Source organism: Vombatus ursinus, unplaced genomic scaffold (assembly GCF_900497805.2).
Source record: "Vombatus ursinus unplaced genomic scaffold, bare-nosed wombat genome assembly UNPS02008961.1, whole genome shotgun sequence".
Taxonomy (NCBI): domain Eukaryota; kingdom Metazoa; phylum Chordata; class Mammalia; order Diprotodontia; family Vombatidae; genus Vombatus; species Vombatus ursinus.
In genome coordinates this window covers 10,344,905-10,371,192 of record NW_020948739.1, presented here as the reverse complement: position 1 = coordinate 10,371,192, position 26,288 = coordinate 10,344,905, and the positions used below count along the sequence as shown (strand labels likewise).

At 39.2% G+C, this 26,288-nt stretch overlaps 1 protein-coding gene across 20 annotated transcripts in view; it reads right to left on the bottom strand.

Annotated features, from left to right (window-relative positions):
* RIMS2 (regulating synaptic membrane exocytosis 2) overlaps positions 1-17,666 on the bottom strand; it is an 850,283-nt gene extending 832,617 nt beyond the window's left edge. For all 20 annotated transcript variants that reach the window (XM_027849901.1, XM_027849888.1, XM_027849890.1 and 17 more), the window contains exon 1: positions 17,497-17,666. In XM_027849901.1, the coding sequence (XP_027705702.1) occupies positions 17,497-17,666 (170 nt within the window). The remainder of the gene's footprint in view (positions 1-17,496) is intronic.
* Positions 17,667-26,288: the final 8,622 nt, after the last annotated feature.

Below are 26,288 nucleotides of genomic sequence, written 5' to 3'. Positions count from 1 at the left end.
ACACCTCGGCAAAGAAGGGATGAAAGTGGATTCTTCTCCATGGCCAAGCTTGGTTATTAAAATCACATAGTTAAAGCCCTTTATTTTAAATAAGATTTCAACAGAGCCAGTGTTGTAACAAATTTTCAATAATTTTTAAAACTAAATGACTCCCTCCTGAAGGAGGAATGTGGCACTGTGGAAAGAGCCTCAGACCAGCAATCACAAAAATTAGTTTTAACTCACCCCTTACATATGAAATAAGTATGTGACCCAAAAAGTTACTTAATCTCTCTAAGCCTCAGACTTCTCATCTGCAAAATGGAGGTAATACCTATGGTTCTTACCTCATCATATTGTTGGGAAGATCTAATGAAATAACGTATATAAAGTGCTTTACAATCCTTAACATGCTACATAAATGTCAGCTATCATTAATGGCACCAAATTTTTTAAAGCTGTTTTAAAACACACACACACACACACACACACACACACACTTACTAAATTATTAGAGTTTCCTTACTGACTTTAAAGAAAGAAAGAAGCACGAAGTGAGTGAACTCTCAAACCCAGTTATTCATCTCAAACTCATTAAATGGAACACAAAGAGGGCTCTCTGAGAATCCTGGTTGCTTTCTTCCTCAATCAGATTTCTCCATGAGAAGAATGGGGATGCATCAATAGATGTGGCAGTTCAGCCCAGGGCAGTATGTAATGGAAAAGGAAAAGACATCAATCCCATTTCCTCTACAATCCAATATAGGAGTTTGATAGAGGCTGAAAACAAAAAAAAATGTGAGTTTAAGAGGACTTTTTCTTCCTCCAGACTCCTTCCCCAATTGGTTTTGGGGGACCCACAGGTACAATGAGTACAGCATTCAAAACCCAAATGGAGACATGATATGACAAAGAATTAATTTTTTCTGACATGAATGGGGCTGAGTATTGAACTTGGGACTGTCCCAGAAAATCTGAGTAACATGGTCCCCATTCCCACAGGACATCTAATGAAAGCAGATAAGAAGAATGAATAAGGAAAGAATGTAGTAAAGAAAATTGAAGATCTGGGGTCAAAGAATGGGAAAATTGGAGTTAACAGAAGGGGAAAAGAATTTGAGGGGAAAGGGGAAAGAATAACATCAAGAACTTTCTTGGGGCAACAGAAATATGGGTGAAGCCTCAAAGCACAGAGATGATAGAGGAAGAAGGGGAAAGAAGGGAATATAAAACTCAGAAAAAACTATCCCAAAGCCCATGGACTATTCCAACTTTAGTCCCCAAAGTGTGAGGACCCAAGAGAAGGAACCACAAGAGTTGAGGTTTTGGTTTGTTTATTTGTTTGTTTTTATATTAAAGCCAAGGGTTGTATTAACAAAATATATGGGACCAGAGCACTGCAATTGTAGAAGACCCTAGGCAGGCCCCACTGGCTCAGGTCACTTGAGTCAGCGGAACGTAAGCATATTGAGAGCAATGACTGCATCATCCCCCCACCTTTATTGCCTTACACATAGTAGATGCCGAATTGAACGGAGTTGAAGGAAACTTTTTCTTCTTCTGGCACCCCCTGTCACCCAGCAGCAGTTTTGAATAAGTCATGAATTGGAGCTCCAAGGTGAAGGATTCCAGGGCACCCCCAAGGGCTAATTCTCCACCCCAAGCTGCAGTAGCACTAAAATGTTGGCAGAGTCCAACACAGATCGCAAAGGATATTGTGATGATTGATCACCATTCTAATCTACTCCAACTGTACCCCCAAGAACCTCTTAGACTACTTGATGAACCTGCAAGGACCTACAGAATACAGTCTGAGAAACACCATTTTACAGAAATGAACCAGAAAAAAATGTTCAGAGAAATGTAAATAAAGAGAAGAATGACCCAGGAGAAACATTGGGAACTACTGTATATTAACATTTATCAGATATGGTGAATTCATATTAATATAATTCTTGCAATGTGATTTCCATACATTATCTCATTTTAGCAACATAACAACTCTGTGAAGAAGATTCTATTATTCTTTTCATTTTACAGAGGAGAACAGAGGTGTGCTGGAAGCAGATCCCAACCAACTTCTGATTGTTAAATTTTCTGTGTGAACATTTACATCTCGGAAATTGGCAAATGCTCAAAATCAGGGCTTGATATATTGTTTTGTTGATTGTCTAGACTTAAGAAAGTAATGGAGAAAATGTTAATAAGGCTGGCTGACCTTAAAATTGTCTTAAGTATATGAAACAGGATTCAAATGCAAGTCTTTCTGACTCTAAGCCCAGCTTCTCTGTTACCCATATTAATTTCATGATAGAAAAATAAGGTTTGAAAAAAAGGACCTTACATGCAAAAAATAATGCAATACTACATTATAGTAAGTTTGGCATAGAGAAAAGAATGGGGCATGGGCGGGGGTGGACTTGAAATCAGAAAAACTGAATTCAAGCCCCTTCTCTGACATTTACTAGTGATGGACAATTCAGTAAACTTTGTCTCAAGGTTTCCTTATCTGTAAGATGGGAATAAGTGATACTTATAAGACCACCTTCACATATATAGTGGTCATGTGGACAGTACTTTTTCAGCTGGGGTGTATGTGGGTGTTCAGGGAAGAGTAGCACCTCTGGTGTGAGGGTTTACCTAGCCCTTTTCAAGGAGGCTTACCAACTTTCGGTGTCCACCTGATTCATCCAACTTTCACTTATGGCTCCAAGAAGGGCTAAACCAGGTTGAGGGCAACCAAGGGGTCTCAAACCCATCAGTGAGTTGGGGGGAGTCTACCCCAAAGATGTGAAGACTTCCCCCAGAAGAATGAATGGGTGAGAACAATTTGTTCCAATGGCCACGAAGGAAGCTAAAGCAGGTGCTGTGAAGTACAGAGAGCTTGGTTAGACATCAAAGATGTTAAGGTCATCCACAGCATCCCAAACCATGTTCAGTTGTCATGACTTTTGTCTTGCCAATGGACTCCAACTCTGCCTTGCTTAAATCCAACTTATGCATGAGTCAAAAGAAATCACCCCAGTGATGTCATTTTGGTCCTCTTTGAGAACAAAGGACAATAACCAACCAACCAACCTTCCCAGCTGCTATCAATTAGGTTTGCATGCACACTGGCACAGTGGATAAAGATGGGCCCAGAGTTCAAATCCAGCCTCAGACATTTAATAGACTTGTGACCCTGGGCAAGTCACTTAATCTGTCTACCTCAGTTTCATCTTCTATAAAATTGGGGTAATGACAGCACCTACCTCCCAGGATTGTAGTGAAGATAAAAATGAGATGATACTTGTAAAACACTTTGAAAACCCTAAAATACTATGTAAATACTACCTATTATTATCATTATTATAACGATTATAATTATCATCCATAGATCACATGGAAGTCAGCATCTTTTAAGCATTAATCATAACTTGTGATGATTTGGACCTAAGGAAATTAGGTTTCAACAGCTGATTTTTAATTAAATAATGGAACAGAAACTAAATGCCTAGTCTAAAAACTCACATGAATTGAATTACATGAAGTATCCAAGAATATTCTCAGACAGTCAGCAAATGTAGATCAAAAACCCAAAGTATCTTATTTTCTAGATGCTAAACAGTTTTGCATTGGTTTTAGGTCAAAAGATGTCATTTTCTATAAGTTAGTAGCACTGATAGTCAAGACTGAGGACATAAAAGTAGCAAAAGACCATTTAAAGCCTGCCCTATAAAGAAATGAGAAACAAGAGCAGTTTTCAGGCCATTCAAAAATAACTAGCATCGACTCTGTTTATGTGCAACTCTAATTTCTACAATGAAACAAAATGCAAAACTAAGCAAGGCAAACAAACCTTTTGCAATTACAATTTCGAGAAAAGTATGTCTTGTCTAAAGTTGTACTTTCCATTTACAACAATTTATTGACACTATCTAGTTACTACACTAAGTCCTCAATTATATATTTTTTCTTGATAACTTTCAATAATAATTAATTGTAGCTAGCATGTATACAGTGCCTTAAGGTTAGCAAAGCACTTCGTAAATTAACTCACACGATCACTTTCACTAAAATTTAAGTTCTTTGAGAGCAGGGATTTTTTAAAATTGTATTTGTCCCCAGAACCTAGCTCAGGGCCTAGCACAAAGTATGTGCTTAATAAATATTCATTGACTTACTGGTTGACTACATTATAGGATCATAGATCTTGAATATTTTGAAAAAGCCCTCAGACATCTTGCCAGCGCTTCTTAAACTGTGGGTCGTGAGTGGAAAAAGTTTAAGAAGCCCTGGTACACAATCTAGTCCCAACTCCTCATTTTCAGGGAAGGATACTACAATCCAAAGAGGCTTAATAACTTGCCCAGAGTCACACAGCAGTAACTAAGATCTGAGGTTTTTAGGAAGGTTTACTGATTCCTATTCCAAGTTGGACATAATGTTCTTAAACTTGTACAAAATCATGCATTTCACTGCCATTTTTGCTGATGTACCCTGAATTTCTTTTTTCAATCTCTAAAAATATATATTTTCTACTTTGTTTTGGAGATACTTTGTTTTTTTCCCACTATTTTTCCAGTAGGTTGATTATACAAACTATAAAGACAGATGATCAGTTGAGATATAATTAAATTTTCATTTGCAAAAATTCTTAAAGAGCATTAAATATCCCCAAATCATAAAAGTAGTGCCCCCAAAACATCCAAACTCTTAATTTCATGCTGAATTTAGTAAGTATAAAAGGAAGGTTACCCATAACCACAGAAAATTAATAGGATATATAAACTGGTGAATAATGTAAAAAAAAAAAAAGAGGCTGCCAGTGGTTTGTAACCTTTCTGAAATTTTAATTCAAACAGTAATTTACATGACAAATTTATTAAATCACAGAGCAATAAGCAGCACAATTGATTAATAATTCACATTTAGATAGAGTTTTACAGTTTGCTCACAGCAAGCTGGTGAGGTAAACAATGAAGGTGTCATTATCCCTATTTTCCAGATAGAGAAACTGAGGCTTTGAGACACTAAATGCCCCTGACCACACAGCTAGTAAGTGTCAAAGGGAGGAATTCAAGCCCAGTATCCACTAGGTAGCTAAGTGGTACAGTTGGAGTTAGAAAAACCTTAGTTCAAATCCAACCTCAGACATGAGAAAACAGATTAGTTCTCCCTCATATTAAAAATCAACTATTAAATTAGGACCAAAAAAATTTTTTTTCAGAAGCCAGTAGGTTGTTGAATCTCTGAGGGACATTACTGATAATAAGATTGGATTAACCTTCTTAACAATGTTGTTCAGACCCCACCCAGGTGGGCAAGCCCATTATGTTCTACTCAGGTTTGGGGCAGGGAGGGGTAGGTAAATTCTTTGATTAGATTGCCCCAAGGCTGAACAATTTAGAAGTACATCCACCAATCCTTCATTAGAATGGTTCCACCTCTCACTGTAATATTCATTCTTCTCATTAATTGTTAACCAATCAGAGTTGATTGCCGCCCTCTGGAACACCCACTCTTCCAAGGTCATATAAACTATAAGCCCATCACCATGAGGGCTCTTTGGCTTTTGAGAGTGCTGCTGACCTAAATGCTAACCTTATTAATAAAATAATTACACAGAAATTATGTTTCTCAAACTTTTAAACATCACAGAGCCTAGCTATGTGACCCCGGGTAAGTCACTTAACTTTTGTCTGCTACAGTTTCCTCATTTGTAAAATTGGGATAAAAATATCACCTACACCCCAGGGTTGTTGTGAGGATCAAATGAGATATTTGTAAGGCACTTAGCACAGTGCATAGCAAAGTAAGCATTTAATAAATGCTTTTTTCCCTTCCTCATACTATTTTCACCATAGAATAGTCCTCTTTTATTACTACTCAATCTACCATTGTGTATGCATATTATATGAAATACAATGAATTAGGAAATCCTTCAGTCACTGACAGTCATAAAACACCAAAGTCAGAGGGTACCTCAAAAGCCATCTGGTATAATCCTTTTATACCTGCATTGGAATGCCCTCTACCTCAAAGTTTCTATTCGAAGATTTCCAGTAAAGGAGACTGTATTATGTACAGAGGCAGCCTGGTCCACCTTAGGATAATGCTAATTATTAGAAGATTTTTTTTCCTTACTCAAGGCTAAATTAACTTCTTTGCCAACTTTCCACCCACTGTTTCTAGTTCTGCCCTCTGAGGACAGGCAAAAGAAGCATAATCCCTTAGCCCTTCAAATGCTTGAAGGTTAGCAATGGAATTGAATGCAATTATAATCCTAGTTCCAAAATGTAAAGAGAAAAATTTTACTGTGTAACAGTAGGGGAAAAGAAACAGTAAAGCTACCCCAATTGACCAGTAATTGAGGGTACTACCACACAGTGGTAGTAGCTTCTGCTACATATTGATGAGCTGGATCACCATAGTCTTTGTGTGTTTACCTAGATTTTCTTTAAAATTCCTATGAAATAATTTAGCTATTTCTGAGCAATGGAATATTATGGTTTAATGACTCAAAATATTACATGAACAAATGTTATATGGACAAGACCTATTATTTACACAATAATTCTTAACAAAAGTTATTTTGTGCTTTTTATTAACTCCTTAAAAATCCTAAAGTGAATCCCAAAACCTAATTCCAGGGTGGGTGGAGGAAGAATACAAAAATTGCACTGAAATAATTTAAACTCTTAGTAGATATGTTTCAGAATTACAGTAATCTAATCATTCCCTCTTCTAAAAGTGATATTTCACATCTAACAAGCAAGTAAATGATCAACCCCTCAGCAAGACAAATATGTCAATTCTTAAGTTCTACAACATGACTAAAAATGTTATTTTTCTAATAATTTGGCAATGTATAATGCAGCTATCATTGCCTGTGTGGAACATGGTTTCAAATGAATGAATGAATCATACTTTCAATGAGAAGCAGCTTGGCATAGTGAGAAGAGTACAAAGCTAGGAGTCAGGAGGTCTGTGTTGAAGTCCCACTTAATTTGCTTCCAACTAGCTGCATGGCCTTTCATAAATCACTTCTCTGATCTTCATCTGACAAGTGAAGTTTTTAATCTGAAAAATGATCTATAAGGTCCATTCTCATTTTACGAGTCTATCATTAACCAAATTAACAAAATCACAATGGATTATAGAATTCACACTCATTAAATATGTTTGTGGTTATCTGAACTTTTGTGGATTCTTTGTCATATAATACTGAAGTAATCCTGAATATCTGGAATTTCTATGGTGTAGTCATCTGCGTTACTGAAGGAAGTTTGTTTTTTTAAGTATTATCTACAAAGACAGGGGGTTTTTTGTGTTTTGTTTTGGTTTGATTTTTTTGTCTTTTTTGGTGAGGCAATCAAGGTTAAGTGAAAAACACACAGCTAGTAAGTGTCAAGTGTCTGAGGCCGGATTTGAACTCAGATGGTCCTGACTCCAAGGCCAGAGCTTATCTGCTATACCACCTAGCTGCCCAAAAGACAGTTTGGTTTTTTTAAGGAAAAGTTTCTTTTATTGCCCTTTATGATTACATCTTTAGCCACTCTGTTCTATTATGGTCTCTCTATCAGTTTGCATGAGATAAACTCTTGGTGGCCTGAAGCTTTATCATTGGCTTGCTTCATGCTAAGGATATAGAGTAACATGCTACAACATTACCAATTTAGACATTATTTAATGAAAAAAAAATCCATGCATGGAAAAAAAGCAACCAATCCAGCCTTCTAAGGAGAAAGATAGACAGTTTTAGAGGTGGCACAAAAAGGTTGCTGGTCAGGGAGACCTGATCAAAAATCTGCTCTTCTAGGGGCAGTTGGGTGGCGCAGTGGACAGGGCACCGGCCCTGAAGTCAGGAGGACCTGCGTTCAAATCCAGCCTCAGACCAAACACTTGATACTTACTAGCTGTGTGACCCTGGGCAAGTCACTTAACCCCAATTGTCTAAAAAAAAATCTGCCCTTCTCATTTTAGTCACTATTGATCAATAACAAGTCATGTAGCATAGGATCAAAGCGGGCAGGCAAGGAGTCAAAGCTGATGAAATAAGAAAACCCTGCAAGTTTGACTTAGTTGTGATGATATGAAAGCAAAGACAAACTTCATGACCTTTCTAAACAGGACACTAAAACACTGGAGTGTGTCACAGAGCACAGTCACAGGTTGAAGAAAACTCAGGGAGAGTAGTGGATAGAGCACCAGCCTGTAGTTAGGACTCGAGTTCAAACCTGGCTTCAGACACTTACTAGCTGTGTGACCCTGGGCAAGTCACTTAACCCTGATTGCCTCCAAAAAAAAAGAAAAGAAAACTCAGAGGCCATTAGTCCAAACTGCCTGGACAAGAAATCTCTCTATATCAAATACTTGAAAATTGCTCTCCTGAATCAAGAACTCCAGAGAAGGGGAATTGGCTCTTAGAATTTAGAGCTATAAAGGATCTTAGAGATCTTAGAATCCAACTGCCTCATTTTTTGGAGAGAAAATGGAAACCTCAATGGGTTAGGTGATTTGCCAACATCACACAGGTAAGAATTACTGGAGGCTGGCCATGAACCTCAGTTCTCTGACTTAGAATTGGAAGGGAGCTCATAGGCTAAGCTTGTTCAAACCATTTGTGAATAGGAACCCTGTCTACAATATCCCAACAAGCAGTCATCCAGTTGTCCATCACTTAAAGATCTCTAGTGAGGAAAAATGCATGGCCTTCTAAAGCAGCACACATCCTTTCAAAGCCTTTCATGTAACATATGTATGCTTTATTACCAGGTTTTCTCAATTCCCATTTTAGAGCAATACTGAATGTTTATATTGTCTGCTTAAAACTATGGCAGGAGGGATATTGCTGCAATACTCCTGTCTTTGGGATCCCTGGGCTGTATTGTCTTCCTAGAAAGGACATTAACACGTGAGTGTCAGTCACAAAACTTAGAATTTCCCAGATAGAAAGGATCTCAGAGGCCATTACTCCAACCTCTACCTGGACAGCAATTCTCTCTACAACATCTCTGATAATTGTTCATCCATCCTCTGTAGTAAGACCCCAGGGAACAGAAATCCACTACATCCTGAGGCAACTCATTCCACTTTGGGATATCTCTAATTATTAGAAAATTTTTCCTTACAATAGGTCAGAGGATGGTGACAAAGCTGATCAGATAAAGGAATTGGGGATGTTTATCCTGGAAAATACATGACTGGGTGGAAGAAAAGGAGAGAATAGAGAACATGATAGCCTCAGGTATTTGAAAAACTGTCATGTAGAAGATATGTCTTGTCTGCTTGGCTCCTAGAGGGAAGATCTGTGAGGATCAGATTTGAGCTTAACATAAAGGAAAAAAGCTTAACAATCAGAACAGTACAAAGGTAAAAGGCAATTGGTGGCCCTCATGAAAGCTCCCCAAGAAGAGACTGGATGTCCACTACTCAGAGATGTTGCAGGGGTGATACCTGTCTGTATAATCTAAGCATTTGGGTCACGTCAATGATGACCTTCAGAAAGGTTGGAAGTCAAATGACTAGAATGACAATTGTATTACATGTAAGGAAAGAAATTTTTGGGGAATTGACTTGTAACTAGAGAGGCTTTGGGGTTGAAATGGTCCCAGGTTTTCACAAATTGAATACCTCTAATTAGTCCATCAGTTTGTTTAATATTCCTTCCTTCCTTCCTTTTAGGTATTCAACCCTCTTCCCTTTCCACTGCAACCACTTATTGCCTTCTAACAATGATTCTCACCTTCCTTACTGTCAAATCCAGTGACATTCTCTCAGGCATCTACCTCTTTGACCACTCTGCATTTACCACTAATGACCACTTCTTCCTTCTTGATATTTTCTTTTCCCTTAGTTTCCAGGGTGCTGCTCTCTCCTGGCTCTCTTCCTAGTTTTCCAATGATTCCTTCTTAATCTCCTTTTCCTCTTTCATATCTCACCTGCTAAGTGACAGTATGCCTCCAAATTTGCTCCTCAATCCCCTTCTCTTCTCTCTATACTCTCTACCTTGACAATCTGCCACTCCTATAGCTTCAATTACCACATCTATACAGCTGATGCCCAAATGTATGTCTTCACTTCTGATCTCTCCCCTGGGCCCCAGTCCAAAATTTCCAATGATTTGATGCATGTTTCTACCTAGTTTTCCCACAGACATCTCCAATTTAAGAAGAACTCATTATCTATCTATAAAAATCTTGTACTTGTTGAATCCATGTTTCTGTTTATAACACCACTATTCTTTTAATCATAGATCAGACTTGCATATTAGAAAGATGGCTTTGGTAGTGGTGCTTGATTGGGTGCCAGTTCCTCTGCAAAATTTTCTCTGACCCATTTCCCACCCTCCAGCTATTTGTAGTCTCTTTCCCCTAAAATTACTTTGTATTTACTTATCTCTGACCATGCTAAATCCCCTAGTAGAATTTAATCTCTTTGACAGAAGAAACTGTCTTATTTTTCGTTTGTTTGTTTTAGGTGCCTAGCCCAAGTACCTAGCACATAGTAGGCTTTTAATGAATGTTTGTTGAAATGAACTGAAATGGTATGAAGGATAAACTGAAAAAGAGAGAGAATAGAAGTAGAAAGACTAGCTAGAAAAGCTATTATACTAATACAGAGGAGAGATAACTAATGCCCAAACTACTTGCAATTTGAATGAAAAAGAGGACAGACATGAAAGATATTTTAGAGTTTGGAACAACCTGATTTAAGAATAGGTTGCTAGTAGGGAATAAGGAAGAGAGATGAAACAATTCAAAGTTTTAAGTCGTGGTAGACCAGCCATTTCTTGAAGTATGCCCTGATATTCTCTGCTTCCTATGGACTGCGTGAGAGACTCGAGAGCCAGCATCATGCTATGTGTGACTGAGGGGCTTGTACTGTCTGATGACACAGAGTTCTTTAACTGGCTGCCTAGCCAGAAGAGCTGATGACTCAGTCAATGAACTACAAAAGGAACATTCTCTACCTTTGCTGGCTTTCTTGCTTTTCTGACTATAAAGAGTAGGGACTATTTTGAGCTGGACCTATGAGTTGGTGGGGAGGGGGCAGCAGCCCTGTCTCCCACTTTCCCTCAGTGTGGCTATGCGCACATGGCTGCCTCTGCCTCTTTTGTGCCCATTCATTCCTAATCTTAGGCAGACAGACAGGCAGGCCATAATGGACATATCCAGGACTGGCAATGTCCTTCTGAGTTCCAAAAGGTCTGAATCCCTTTAGAGGCCTGGAAGGTGGCAGCTGCACCATTCATCAGAGTGGCAATGGCTTATGGCAGAAGATATGCCTATATTTAGGAGCAGAGAAACACACCAAGAACAGATGGATGAGGAAAGGCAGTCACCCAAGGAAGGAGGTGGCTTCAGGAACATGAGATTTCATGGTGGAGAGGAAGGTGTAAGATACTGTCCCCAAGAAGAACTGCATAAGGACTGTGAAGAGGGAGAGAGGACCTCCCAATCCTAAAGAACCAGTTGTTATGCCTTTGTCATATGTGTTTTCTACACATATGCTTCACTAACATTGTAAAGTTTGAGCCCACTTTTCCTATTAATGCTATGTGTATTTGTGGGAGAATGAGCCCTAGGTTTTGGAGATGAATGTTCTTGCTATGTCATTTGAGTGAATGCCTTTGATAAAAACTGAATCTACTGTCTGATAACACACTAGTTGGGTTTCAGGACCTACAGCATTAGAGGTAAAGCCTCAAATGTTTACCCCTTGAATCATGAAAGTAGGCAGTCACTCTCTGGAGGACTCCAACCCACAAGTAAAAGAACAAAGGGAATGCTACTTTGCTAATTACAGAAACGCAGAGTTGGAAGAGAACTCAAAGGCAACCCAGTTTAACCCACACAAGAACAGGATATCCCTCTACAATATAGCCAACAAATGGAACATGTGCTCATACAGCCTTCATTTGAAAATCTCCAGTCATTGGGAACCCACTGACTCCCAAGGGAGCACATTTTACTTTTGGATAGTATGATTTTCCTTAGCTATCAAGCCCAAATTGACCTTTGGAAAACCACCATTCATTGCTCCTATTTCTGATCTCTAGAGCAAAATAAAGCCAGTCTATTCCTATTTCACTGTGACAATCCTTTAAAAACTTAAATAGAGCTATCATGCCCCACCCACACAAACACAGGAAAATCTTCCCTTCTCCAAAATAAACATCCCTAGTTTTTTCAGCCAATCCTCATATGGCGTGAACTCCATGTTTTTCACTGTCCTGACAACCCTCCACTGAACTTTTCTCTAATTGATAATCCCATCTTCCTCTTTTTTTTTGGAGGGGGGGGAGAAATGGAAGGGGTGCTAGGTGGCACTGTGTATAGAGTACTAGGCCTGGAGTCAGGGAGACCCATCTTCCTGAATTCAAACCTGGCCTCAGACACTTACTAGTTGTGTGACCCTGGACAAGTCATTTAACCCTGTTTGCCTCAGTTTCCTCATCTTTAAAATGAAATCAAAAAGGAAATGGCAAACCACTCCAGTATCTTTGCCAAGATAGTGTCACAAATAATTGGGCATGACTGAAAATGACACAACAACAACAATCTTCCTCTTTTCCAGGTATGCATGTCCCTTTTTACTTCATGTCTGACATGCAGTGCTATTATTGTCAGATTGATATAATTCTGCACATATGTATTAAATAGCTATAATACACAAGATATTCTAGTAGGTGCCAGAAATACAAAAACAAAACTGAAACAGTCCCTGATCTCAAGGAGCTATGTTGTCCTGTGAATTTTTCAGGATTTTATTTCTTTTAAGATCATTGTGTTAAGTTAAAGTTTTATTAATTATACAATATAGTATAAAATTCTCTCCAGAGGCACTGTCTCAGTAAGAATAAATAAATAAATAAATAAGACCCTTGTGAAAAGTTTTTCCAGGGTATTCTATTCAGGTAGAAAGATATTGTTGCCAAAAATTGGCTTGTCCTTTACAAAAATATGTGCTTATCTTTGTGAAGACATGCTATTAGTCCTCCTGTTTGCATTAAAGAAAAGAAACTATGTAGAATTTATTAATTAGGCTTTTCTTCACCGGATAACAAAATAACTTCAGGGGATGCGTGTTAAGTTCTTTAAAAATCACCAATATAGTTTTAGTTTAGATGTGGAAAGTAAAAAATTCAAATAATTTCTATGTCAATCCAGTATTCTTTTGTGTTATATGCCTGCATGATTAAATGGCATAAATTTCCTGTCAGACTAAACTCTTAAAAGACCATTTATAGCCATTTATCCATCCACTGAATGCCTATATATCTAAATGGTTTTATCACTCTGTCATAACAGTTCTTACTTAATTGATTATAAAATTCTCTTATTGAAATAGCTAACTAATTTTTCATTTTTAACAGAATATTTAAACAAAAATTGAGGAGAGAGACCTGTAAGGATAGACCTGAGAGCTTCCCAACTTTTGATAGTTAATCTTTTATCTTCTATGAGATATTGTGATGCATGTGGTAAGTATATAGGGGAGCAAAAAGAGAGTTGTCCCCAAAGTCCAGAAAACCTCAAGTTCAGACCCAAACATATATTGGCTCTGGGTGATCCTGGGCAAGTGCCTTAATCCCTTAGTGGCCCCAGCAACTCTCTAAGAATATAAGTTGCACAACAGTTGGTGATCTTAATTGTATCAGAAATAGTTTTCTCATGAGTTCCCTACATCAATGAAATCATAGGTCTGGACACACGTACAAAAATAAATAGATTAATATTTGCTAAAGGAATGAATGCATTTTCTAATAATTTCTATGTGTTTTCCTTCCTGTTATAGCACATATGATTTCAGATAATATTAAAGTAAGCATGAAAAGAGACATTTATAGAGTGAATAATTCCATCCATTAAAAAAATCATAATAGTATACAAACTACAGGAATTCCAAGAAGAAAAGTCATAATAGATCTAGATAAAAGGTGTGAAAGTTTTCTGATAAGTATAAAAGTCCTAGGCAAATGGCATTACTATGGTACAGAAAGCTTTCTGAAAAATGTGGGTCTTGAATTAGGTAGGCACTGAGGGAAGTGCTAAGTATAATAATATAAGCAGTTCTTGATTACACAAACTAATGAGGAAAAGTATAACTGATTAATATAGAAGTTTAGCAATTATCCAAAAACCTCTGAGTCAAGGGAATCAACTTCTTAGAACATTATTTTTTTAAGCCAAAGCTGGCAAAAAGTAGCAGAACTTACTATCTGAATTCCACTTCCTCTTTCTGTCCCTGTCCACCTCCTTGGTAGAGATGCCAACAGCAAAAGAACTACAGCAATAAAAAAGGAGGAGCAAGGAGTCTATTAAACCATAACTGAATAACTAGTAGTTATTGCAGAAAAGCTAGGATTTTGTCCATAAATACCAACATTTTACAATGCTAGCAAATACCTTAAGGGCTCTCATTGCTACTCCTACTAATGCCAATTTTATCAGCTTTGATTTTTAACCCTCTGTCCTAGCAATATAAAAGGTATTATTTGTATGCTTGTATTTCTTCTTTCTTTTTACTCTTCTACAATTTAAAACAAAAGTAAGGCATTTTAAGCCTTTGAAATAATCAAATTCTTTGTTTCTTAAATAATTAAGTCTTTGTATTAAGATCTTAATAATAATAATAATAATAATCTCATTTCAGATACTTACTAGCTATGTGGCCTTAAGTTAGTCACTTAACCTCCCTCAGCCTCAGTTTCCTCATCTGCAAAATGAGGGGGTTGGACTAGATAAACTTTAAGATCCCTTCAAACTCTATGATCCTATGAACTTAAATCTGTGATCTTATGAATTCTGTAACTCTGGATAGTCAATTTTCAGTTCACAATAAATTTGGAAGTCCAAGTTCACATATATAAACATACACACATATTTTAAGAAACTGAATAAGGTATTTATCAGTATACTTTCATAAATTATATGAACATACATCAGCATAAGCCAGGCTAGTCTTTATCAGAAACTATGCAAATAAGTTAATATTTACTGAACAAATATCGCATGTGTTTGCTTACTGCATGAGTTTAGCTACAGATGTACTATATACACATAGACCTACCTGGAAAAAGGCTTACTACAAATGTAGATTTTGCTAATAAATTTTGAGCAGTGTCACAAGCTAGTGCCTATAAGTTTGACTGAATGTCTGTATGATTACAGTAAAAGGGAAAACAATTTTCAAATTTGACTTTGCTCCAATATTCCTAAAGCATTGGGAATCACATTTTACTCCAATATTCCTAAAAAAAAATTTAATTCAATATTTCTAAACCCTATTGGAAGCATATAATAAGTAACCATTAAAAAAACTTAACAATAATAAAGGTAGAAATATATTTGTCAATCTGGCATTACATGCTATTGGAAATGAGTATATCACAAATTATTATATTTCTCTCTGTTTTAACTGAATTTTTAAAGAATTTCAGGTGTGTATATTATCATTGAACTGTATTTTGATTAAATATATAATTACACAATAAAATAAAGTTTCATAGGAATAAAAATACAGTTACATCAAAATATGTGAATTACAGCAACACAATCTCTCTCTTACTTAAGTAGCAGTTTACCAACACTCAAGCACCACCCCGTAAGTAACAATTACAGAAAATACCATTTCAATTTTCTACAGATAAAAATTTTCAAGAATTTTTGGCAAAATCTTTATTTTGAGCTGTACTTAAAAAGCTTTTAGAAAACAAAACCTTATTGTCCATTAAGTGAAATAAATTATTTAAATGAGTTAATTTTTTCATACCACAGTCTACTAATGAAACAAATAAATTGCCAAACAAGCATTAAAATCCAGATATTAGCTCTCCAAGACCAATTATTTTTAAGTAACATAAGTACAGGGGTCATGATAACATAGATAATTGGTTATTTTAGAGGAACAGTGCCTTCCTGGAGGTATTAGGAGTATCTAATGAAAATGTGCTCTTGACACAATAAACTATTTTAAGTAGTAGTTTTCATTAAAAATATGAAATATAATAAAACTAATACATATTATGTATGTTTGTGTATACACAAAGAAAATGAATGGTTTGTTTATAGAACAAGAAAGACTACTAAACAGAGATTTTTTTTTTTAATCCTCTAAGTTATTAGAGGTCAGTGTGGTAGTTTCATCATGCTAAAACACTTCTTTGGGCGCTTCTGTGGTGTGTAAGAAGTAAGCCGAGAATATGGGCAAGTTCCATTTGATAGCACTGCAAAAGGCTTTCATCTCCTCAGTTCTGACAATTAAGCTGTCTTAAATGTATACATAAATATCATACTCCAACGCTCTTCAAGGAAAAAGGAACAATCCAAAAAAGAAGTGTGGTATTTTTAAGGTGACATGTCTTCTTCACAGTCTCCGTCACACTGCACTTCTAAGGAATCACATAGCCATAAAACATTTAAAGGGAACCTGACCAAACAAATCTCTGAGCAACACTGACAGACAGCGGAAACAGTTTCAAAGCAATGAATACACAACCCTGTCTGGACAGTTCCCTGGTGCTGAAGTTACAGACTGCTAAACCGCGTCCAAAATGTGGCTCTCGGATTTGCTGCTGCTTCCAGCCTAAGGAAATCCCAGTCCCCTAGATTATTCATAGGAATAACAGAACTTCACATGGCAGAAGGCACCCAAGTGTAGTAGTGGTGGGAACTATCGGTCCTTCTGGATTAAACAGATTTAGTAGTTACAAACAGGAAGAGCAGCTGAGTGCAGGGGTGTTGAAATACGCTGAGGGGGAGGGGTTGGAAGATGGCGCCGGTTGCACACCCACCCAGAGCCAGGGCTGAGCCTAGGCCCCTAGAATACGTATCCGCCCTTTTGCTCACTTCCACACACGTCCCAGTCAGTTCTGCACCTCCAAATACGTTCAGGGGCAGAATTGCATTCAAGGAGAAAGCCGAACCGGAGGCCTCTAACCCGTCACATCTGAACCACCGGCTCAGCCCTCTTTTGCACCAGCACCAGTGAGAAGAGCACCTGTGCACGGCCATATTGGATTCCTTGCCCCAGTCATTGCCTCCAAGAGGGGGGTGGAGGGGAAAGGGTGAAGGGACGCAGAGGAGCCTCAATTCAGCACCTGCACTGCCGGAACACACACCCCACCCCCCTCCCCAGAGCAAACCTAATACGAGGGAAAACCGGAAGGCATTTGGAAAATAAAACTGCCCAAAATAAAACTCCCCCTCTTCCCTCCGCCAGCAGCACCCTTAACATCAGCACCGTCCCCCTCTAAACACCGTTTCACACACCCCCACCACTACTACCACCACCAGCGCACGGACACACGTAAAACACCCGAGGCAATAAAACACCAAACAACCCCTCTCAAAAACGCACCCGACAGCGCGACTAAGAGAAAATAATAACGAGGAAGGGGGATGACCCAAAGACAACAAGGTTCTGTCTAGACGCCGGGGGTGGGGGGGGAAGGGGGATGGAGGGATGGAAGGAGGGAGGGCACGGGGGGGAGGGGAAAAAGAGAACCGGACATGGAGCGGTGGTCCTTACTTGAGCACCGATTGCTCCTTTTCCTCTTCTTTCTTCTGCCTGTCCATGACTGCTAGAATAATTTTCCTCTCTTCCTCGGTGAGGTGGCTGAGGTCGGGCATCTCGGGCTGCATAGGCGGCTGAGGAGGAGGAGGAGCAGGGCCGCCCCGGGGCGCGACAGGAGCCGACATGTTTGGTGGAGCTGAACAACACTATGGGAAATACTGTAGCAACTGAAGTGGCGGCGGTAGCAGCGGCGGCAGCAGCCGTATCGGCGGTGGCGGCGGCAACAGCAGCAGTGGTGGTGGCAGGGGCGGCGGCGGCCACCAGCGCTGGGAGAAATACATACAAATCAATAATACCCTTTCAATCAACGGCAACACCCCCCCTCCCCCAATAAATAAATAGCAGGGGGGAGGGGAGGAGAGGGCGAGAGTTGGGAGGAGGGGATAGGAGAGAGAAAGGAGGGGTTGTGGAGTGAGGAGTTTGGGTTTCTTTTCTTCTTTCCGAGGGGAAGGGGTGGAGAGAGTGAAGATATAGGGATGACAGAGAAAGAGAGAGAGATTGGAAAGTGAGTGGGGCGGGGGGGGGGGAAAGAGGAAAGAGGTCTAGAGAGTGTGACAAGTGCCTAGGGAGGGTGGAACGAGGAAGGTGGAGGGGACGGTTGAGGGGTGGGGTAACTGAGAGTGTGAGAGTGAGAAGCCAGACAGCGGTATGGAGTAAGTGTGTGTCAGTGCCGGTGTTTGTAGATTGGGGGAGTTAGGAAAACTGGTTGAGAGGTGAGGATGGGCGGAGTATGTTTAGAAGAGGTGAGCAAGCGTGTGCCTTAAGAGTGTTAGAAAACTGGATGTAAGAAGTGCTCGTTTGGGGTGGAAATCTGAGGATTGGAAAGTGTGAGCCTAAGTGCGCGCGCGTTGACTGTGCGGAACTGAGGAAACTAGGGTGGTCGAGACTTAAAATGAAAATCCTGATTAAATAATAAGTGGGGACTCTTAAGAGTCCCATGAACTCATTTGGAAAGACTCTCGGTAAACTAGAAGAAAAGAGACCCGAGGGAAATGGGGGACGACGATGAAGGGAAGAAGGGGAAACCTGGTAGTAACAGAAGGTGGATGATTTTTTAAAAAAAGAAAAAAGGGAGGGGGACTCAAGTCTTTCGGCCATCACGTCACAGTGGTATTCTGGCGCCGGCGGTGAGGACATCTTGAGGAGAAAGTGATGGTCAAAAGACTGCGGGGGTGGGCACGGCGGGATTGAGACTACAAGGGTTAAAGCAAAGGAGAGAAAGGGCAAGAGGAAAGGAAGGGGAGGAAGAAGCGCAGAGTCTCGGAGCGAAGGCCTCCGCGGGTAACTGAATGGATGTCAAAGCAAGTCCTAACGTACTGAGAGTGCCCGCTGGAGATGAAGACTGCTCGCTCATATCTAGGCGGCGGCCGCCGCCCCCGAGTCCATAGAGCAGCCTTGGGGTGTCCGGCTCCCAGTCTCAACCGCTGCTGCTGCCGCTCCCGACCGTCCCCTTCCTCTCACGCAGGGCGGCTTCGCCACCTGACAATCGTGCCCCGTTCTCAGCTCCCTGCTGCAGCCGAGCCCAGGGCATGGCGGGACGCCCCCGAGGGAGTCAGTCACCCGCTGGGGCTCCGTCTCCCAGCCGCCGCCGCCCACGGAGGGAGACCTGTAGGGAGGAGGAGTGTGCAGGAAGCAGGGCGGGTGGGAGGGAGTATGTTGCTGAGCCAGAGACCGGTACTGACTGCTCTAGCCCCCTTAGCTCCTCTGACACTGGAAGAAAGAAAGGGCAGAGGGGGAGGCGCGATCGGATTTATTGATAATAATAATAATAATAAACTCAGAAATGATTTGCATGAAATCCCGCCGGATTTGAGAGGGAGGGAGCTAGGCGAGAATGAGGAGAGTAGGAGGAGACAAGTCTCAGGAGGATGGCTGGAGACGCGGCGTCTGGACTCCCGCCGGTGCCGGGCGCTGCCCTGACAACTAGCCTAGCTAGAGGGAGGAGGGAAAGGAGATAGGAAGGGAGTGGGGGCGGAAGTCGGGAAGAAGAGGGAAAAAGATGGACCCTTTGGAGGTGAGAGAGAGGAGCTGGACTAGGGAGTGGTGAGAGTACCCCTACTTCCGAGCGCAAGTAGTTTTAGGACTGGGCCAGATTACACTCAGATCGGTAGTGTAAAACCTTGTGGTTTTTTGTGTTTTTCGTTTGTAGTAAGCTGTCTCCCTGCTGCTGTCTCCCAGGTACCTACACAGACTCTAGTTTCAGAGCCGGGTGCAGATGCCCTGGAATCCCCTAAAGAAGTTGGAGCTTCGCTTCCTACTTCTTTTTGCATTCCTTTTTATCTTGTTCCATAAAATCTAAGAAAGAAAAAAAGGGGGAACTTTCCCTCTGTCTAAGCAATTTACACACTACAAAAAACGACCAGCTCCTGCTCTTGTCCCTGCCAAAGCCGGGGAGATCGATTGTCTTCTCTATTCACAATTTGGCAAAACATAAACAGGGGAGAGAAAAACAAACAAAAATTGAAGAAAAATATACATGAAACCTCCTCCCTCCCCCAAAATAACATGCAACTATACATAAGGACATGAATCTATATGCAACATGAATTGAGACTTTAAGAAAAAATTCTAGTGTCAATCCAAGAACATTTATTAAGTGCCTACTATGTGCTAAATGCTGGGGATACAAAAAAACGGCAAAAGACAGCCCCTGTCCTCAAGGAGCTTCCAATCTAATGGGGAAGATAGTGTGCAAGCAACTATAAACAAATGAGCTATAGAAAAGCGAAATTGGAAATAATCAATAGAGGGGGGAAGGCCCTAAAATTAAGAGAGATCTCCAGAGGCTTCATGTATAAGATGGGATTTTAGCTGGAACTTGGAGGAAGCCGGGAAAGTCAAGGGGGAGAGAATTCTAGGCTTGGTCAACAACCACAGAAAATGTCCAGAGTCGGGAGATGGAGTGTTTTGTGAGAGGTCCAGCAAGCAGGCCAATGCCACCCGATGGTTGAATGTATTTGGGCTGGGGGAGGGAGTAAGAGGTGAGAATACTGGAAAAGGCAAGGAGGGGGCAAGTTATAAAAGACTTTGATCTTTGATCTTTGATCTTGGACCCCAAGAGTCTATTGATTAGGAAGGTTAACTAGGTCAGACCTTCTCTTTATTTCTGAAGTCACTACCTTACTACAAAGTACAGTCTGAAGATTGTTTTATAGCAAAACATTCCAAATTTAAGAAAATATTCCAATTTTCCCTAGAAACTTACTCTTTAATCTCCATGTTTTAACTATAATTTTACTTGATTATGAGTGATGAACCTTTACCTTGGCTTAGATATTTGAAGTAAGACTTGAATATGACCCTTCCTTCTGAGACAGGACCTATAGTATTTTAGCACAGGGACACTGAACCTTTGGAACTTGAAAGTAAAGATTCAGTATGAGCCTTTTTTTTTTACTTTCTCCATTATAAATGTTTTAGCCTGAACTACTGTACAGTAACACTGTACTTTTGTACAACATCATCCTAGTCCTTGGTACATATATATAACCCAATGGAAGGAAGGAAACAAGCGTTTATTAAGTGCTTACTATGGGCCAAACATTGTGCTAATCATAGTTGTAGATGCTAATATCTCCATTTTATAATGAGGAAACTGAGATAGGTAGTGGTTAAGTGACTTGCCCAAGGTCACACAGCAAGTAAGTGTTAAAGACTGAATTTGAATGCAGGTCTTCTTGACTGCCTAAAAAGAGCAGTTTCTTAATGGGAAGAAAAGATTCCAGATCTAACTGAAAAAGCTACTGATGCTAAAAAAAAAAAGAGATAAAGAAAATAGCTGACACCCAAAAAGAAAGTGTGTTTCACAAATCCAAAGGAAAAGATAGCAGCTAGGTAGTGCAATAGATAGAGAGTTGACCCTAGAGTCAGGAAGACTTGTGTTCAAATCCAGCCTCAGACACTTAATAGCTAGCAGTCTGGGCAGTCTGGCCTCTGTGTGCCTCAGTTTCCTCATCTGTATGGGGATAATAATATTCCTTATCTCCCAGGGTTGTCAAGAAAAAAAGATAAGATATTTATAAAGTTTCACAAACCTTAAAGTGCTATATAAATGTTATCTATTATTATTATGGGAAGAAAAGGTTTCTGAACATGATAGTCAAGCCCTTATATAATCTGATTCCAACCTAATACCTTTCCAGTGTCATTTGCCACTATTCCCCTTAACCCACCTTGTGCTCCAACCAAACTGGGCTACTTGCCCTTTCTCAAATGTACCCTGCACTTCCTAGCTCCTGAAACTTTACTTATGCCAAAGGTATAAAACAAATGGCCAGCAACACTCCTGATTGCTATTCAACCAGATTAAAATGTAATTGGGAAATATTTAGCAAAATAAATTAAAATCCAATAGAACACAAATAATGTTAACATGTGGTTTTCTATGTATGATTTTTGGCAGTTAAGTGACACAATGGATAGAGCACTGGGCCTGGAGTCAGGAAGACCTGTGTTCAAATTCAGCCTCTAAAGGGAATTATGATTTTCATATGACTCGATATGATGTGTGTAATGAATAGACTAATAATTTCAACTTCTCAGAGCTGCATCTTCTGGCTTAGGAGTCAGAAACTCACAATGCAGCATGAAATGATCAATCAAACCCTTGACAATGCTCTCACAATCACTACTTTCCTGTGCCTGTGTACCTTAAATGAAACAGATCAAAGACTGTAGAATTTTTTCCCTTTACAGAACTCTGGTCCTATGCCCCACCAAATGACAACAACCAAAGAGTTGAAACAATAGTGTTCCCACAGGACTCAGAACTCCTGAATTGTCCTGCGCTCATGGGCTTGTCATGGGAAACCACTCAGGTCCTAGAAATGATTGTTTTGTAATCCACCTTCCTCCTCCTTCCCCACTTGTGATTTACATATATAAATTGTGCCTTTGCTCCAGCATAGAGAACATTCCCCACTCTGAAAATAATTCATTAAACCACCACTTGTTTCTTGGCACTCTAGTCTCTGGCCTACTTTGTGCAGCAATTCACAGGTTACAGACTGGTCATGTATAGATTACATTCAAAATTCTGTTAACAGGCTTCAGATACTAGCTGCATGACCTTAGACAAGTCACTTAATCCTATTTGCCTCAGTTTCCTCATCTGTAAAAAGAGCTGGAGAAGGAAATGATAAAACAACACAGGTATGTATTTGGTATGTTTGCCAAAAAAACTGGGGTCAGGAAGAGTCAGACATTGAACAACAACAACAAATATGTGATTTAGTGGCCCCCATTTCTATTTGCTTTTGACACTGATGACTTAGTGTTCCTGCTTGAATATTCTTCCCCTTCCATCTGGCCTCTTTTGTTCAACCAATATTTATTCATCACATATATCTCTCTCAGATACACCCTCTTCTCACCTCTGACACTGCCATCACCACCCTGTCAAAGGTTACAATGAGGTCAAGAAGAATGAGAACTGAGAAAAAGTCATTGGATTTGATAATTAGGAGATAGATCTTTCTAAAGCACAGATAAGACAATGTCATATATATAAATTTCAGTGCTTCCCTATCACCTCTAGGATCAAATATAAAATCCTGTTTGGCATTAAAAGCCCTTCATAATCTAGCCCCCTACTACATTTCCAATCTTCTTAGACCTTATTCACCCCTATATACCCTACAATTCAGTGACACTGGCCTCCTTGCTGCTTCTCACACAAAACACTCCATCTGTTAGCTCTGGGTATTTTGAGTAGATGTATGCTCTTTCTACTCATCTCTCCTTCCTGGCTTCCTGGATTCCTTCAAATCCTAGTTAAAATTCTCCTCTTCTACAAGAAGCCTTTCCCAATGATCCCCCTGAATGCTATTGCCTTCAATTTATTCTGTCTATATCTTGTTTTCACATAGTTGTTTGCATGTTATCTCCCTCATTAAACTATGACCTCTTAAGGTCAGGGACTGTCTTTTGTTTTTCTTCATATCTCCAGTGCTTAGCCCAGTGCCTGGCACATAGTTAGAATTTAATAAATGTTTGTCATTAACTGAATATGTGGAAAGCACTATGCTAGACACTATGAGAGAGAGAAGCTTTAAATTCTTTGACTGCAGGAATGGTATCATTCATTTTTTACCTTCAGCTCACTCATACCAGTGTCCCGCACATTGGAGGTACTCAATGTTGGAGATGGATGGGGTCTGGAACAGTGATTTTATCACTACATGGAGTGTCTGATGAATACGCTCTAATTACTACTGCAAATCAGAAACTGCTCTGTAACTTTCCAGTTTTAACAAATTGAGGGGGGGAGAGGAGGAGAAGGTCATCACTGAGAGGATAAGTGACTCGTTCAAAGTTACACAGTCAGTAGAGGGCATAAGAAGCAAGATTTGAACCTAGATTTTCCTGACTTTGAGGTAGATTTTTTCTCTACTTCTAATATTTGTTTCTTCTAAATATTTTTTCTATAAATGTTCATTGGACTGAATTGATGAGACTAGAATGCTCTAGTAGTATTTTTAGTAACAGAGCATGAAGTAATATAATGGATGTAAACCTAAGTAAGAGCATATTTATTTTATATAGTTAGTAATAGAATGAATTATTTCTTGATTATTATATCATATAATTCATGAACCCTAGAGTTGGAAGGACCTTGAGACTTCATTTTAGGCAGGTAGGTGGTGGATTGCCAAGGGAGAGGAACCTTCAGCCTTGAGGCCACATGTGGCCCTACAGGTCCTCAAGTGCAGCCCTTTGACTGAATCCACACTTCACAGAAGGGGATTTGTTCTATGAAGTATGGATTCAGTCAAAGGGTCGCATTTGAGGACCTAGAGGGCCACATGTGGCCTTAAGGCCACAGGTTCACCAACCCTGGTGTAGTGAATAGGGTGCTGGATTTGACATCAAGAAGACCTGCCTCCAACATTTACTAGCCATGTAACCCAAGGCAAACCACTTCCCCTCACTCAGCCTCAGTTTCTTCATCTGTAAAGTAAGGATGATAATAAAAACCACCTTACAGAATCATCGTGAAAATCAAAAGAGATCACATACATGTAAAGTGCTTTGTAAGCCTTAAAGTGTTTATAAATAGTAGCAATTAGTGTTATTAAATAATAATTATATTATTTTAAATTATTAAATAATTATCATTTAATGACTACCACTTATAAGCACCTTAAGGTTTGCAGAGCACTTTACATGCTATCTCTTTTTATCTTCTGTTATTATAAGTGATACATATAATTGTTATTATTATAAGTAGCAGAAGGCTACTGCTATTCTCAATCCCATCAAGCAATCCTTGAGCACAATGGACATGGAGACCTAAGGGAACATACCTATCTATACCTGAGAAATTTATCTTAGTTATACCCTATTCAATGCAACTTAACAGATGTTTATTAAGTGCCTACCATGAGCAATGCACTGCACCAGGTGTTACTGATATGAATATAAAAAAATTATACATACTTTAGCTAAAAAAATTTATATTCTAAAGGGGGCTATGATATATAACCAATTTAACACAAAATATAATGTAATAAGAGCAAAAGAAAAATACAAGGAAGTAATTTTAAAAATTGGAGAGATCATTTTTCATCAAACATCAGGGAATGTTTCATGGAGGATGTGGTACCTAGGAAGGCACTGTGATATAGTGGGAAGATTGATGGAATTGGAATAAGAAGAGGTCTGGATTCAACTTCTACTTATGACACTTTTTAGCTGTGTAACTTTGGACAGATTATGTAATCTGAGACTCAGTTTCCTCTTATATAAAATGGGTATACTAATACCTGTGGTACTAACTTGTCATGATAGCCACAGTATATTATGTACATAAAGTGTTCTGTAAACCTTAAAGTAATATAAACATCTCAGTTATTATCATTACTGAGGGAGATGATTTCAACAGGCGGGAATGGATTTGTATAAGACAACATTCTGCTTGATCTCAAAGGCCAAGAACTACAAGCAGTTTCTGAAAGTTGAAAAGAAGCACGTTTAGGTTTGATGAATATGAAAACTTTGTAAAATTAGAGCTGTCTGAAAGTAAAATGGGCTGCCTAAAGTAAGTCTCTCCTTTGTGGATTCCTTCAGCTAAAAACTGGGATGCCCATTTGTTGTAGAGGGAATTCTTGATCAGAGATAGGTTAGAATTGATGGACCCTGCAATTCCTTCCAACCCTGAGGTTAGATTCTATGATTCTGTTTTGTCATTGTTTTTGCTTTGTTATCTTAGTTGTGTCCAATTCTTCATGACCCCATGTTATGTGGGTACCTGCTAATCTAGTTTGACTGACATTTAGAGTATATGAAAGGGACAAGTGTGACATAAGTCCAAAAAGGTAAGTTGGAGCCAGAGCTTGGAGGTCCTTAACTGCCAGGTTAAAGAAAAAAAGTATTAAGTAAAATATGGGTTATTTCTGGAAAAGTACTTAATATGCTACCTTTACGTCTGAAAATAATAAAATGAGGCTAATTCTTTTAAAAATTAAATCTTTGTATCTAACTTCCAATCCAGGGTTTTTTCAGTGAGCACAAAGATATAGCTAAAGTCAGAGTCTGATGTTGATAATTAGTTCCACAAAAAGTGAACTTCTAGGTGAAATAATATTGAGGATTCAATCAGCTCCATATCAACAATGTTACAAATGAAAAATACATTCCTTAGCGGATAAAATTCAAATTACAAAAAAAAAAAAACTTACTTTCTGTAAAGTCTTTACAAAGATAGAAGATTCTAGTAAAACCAGGTTAGACTAGACTACTTTGGTATT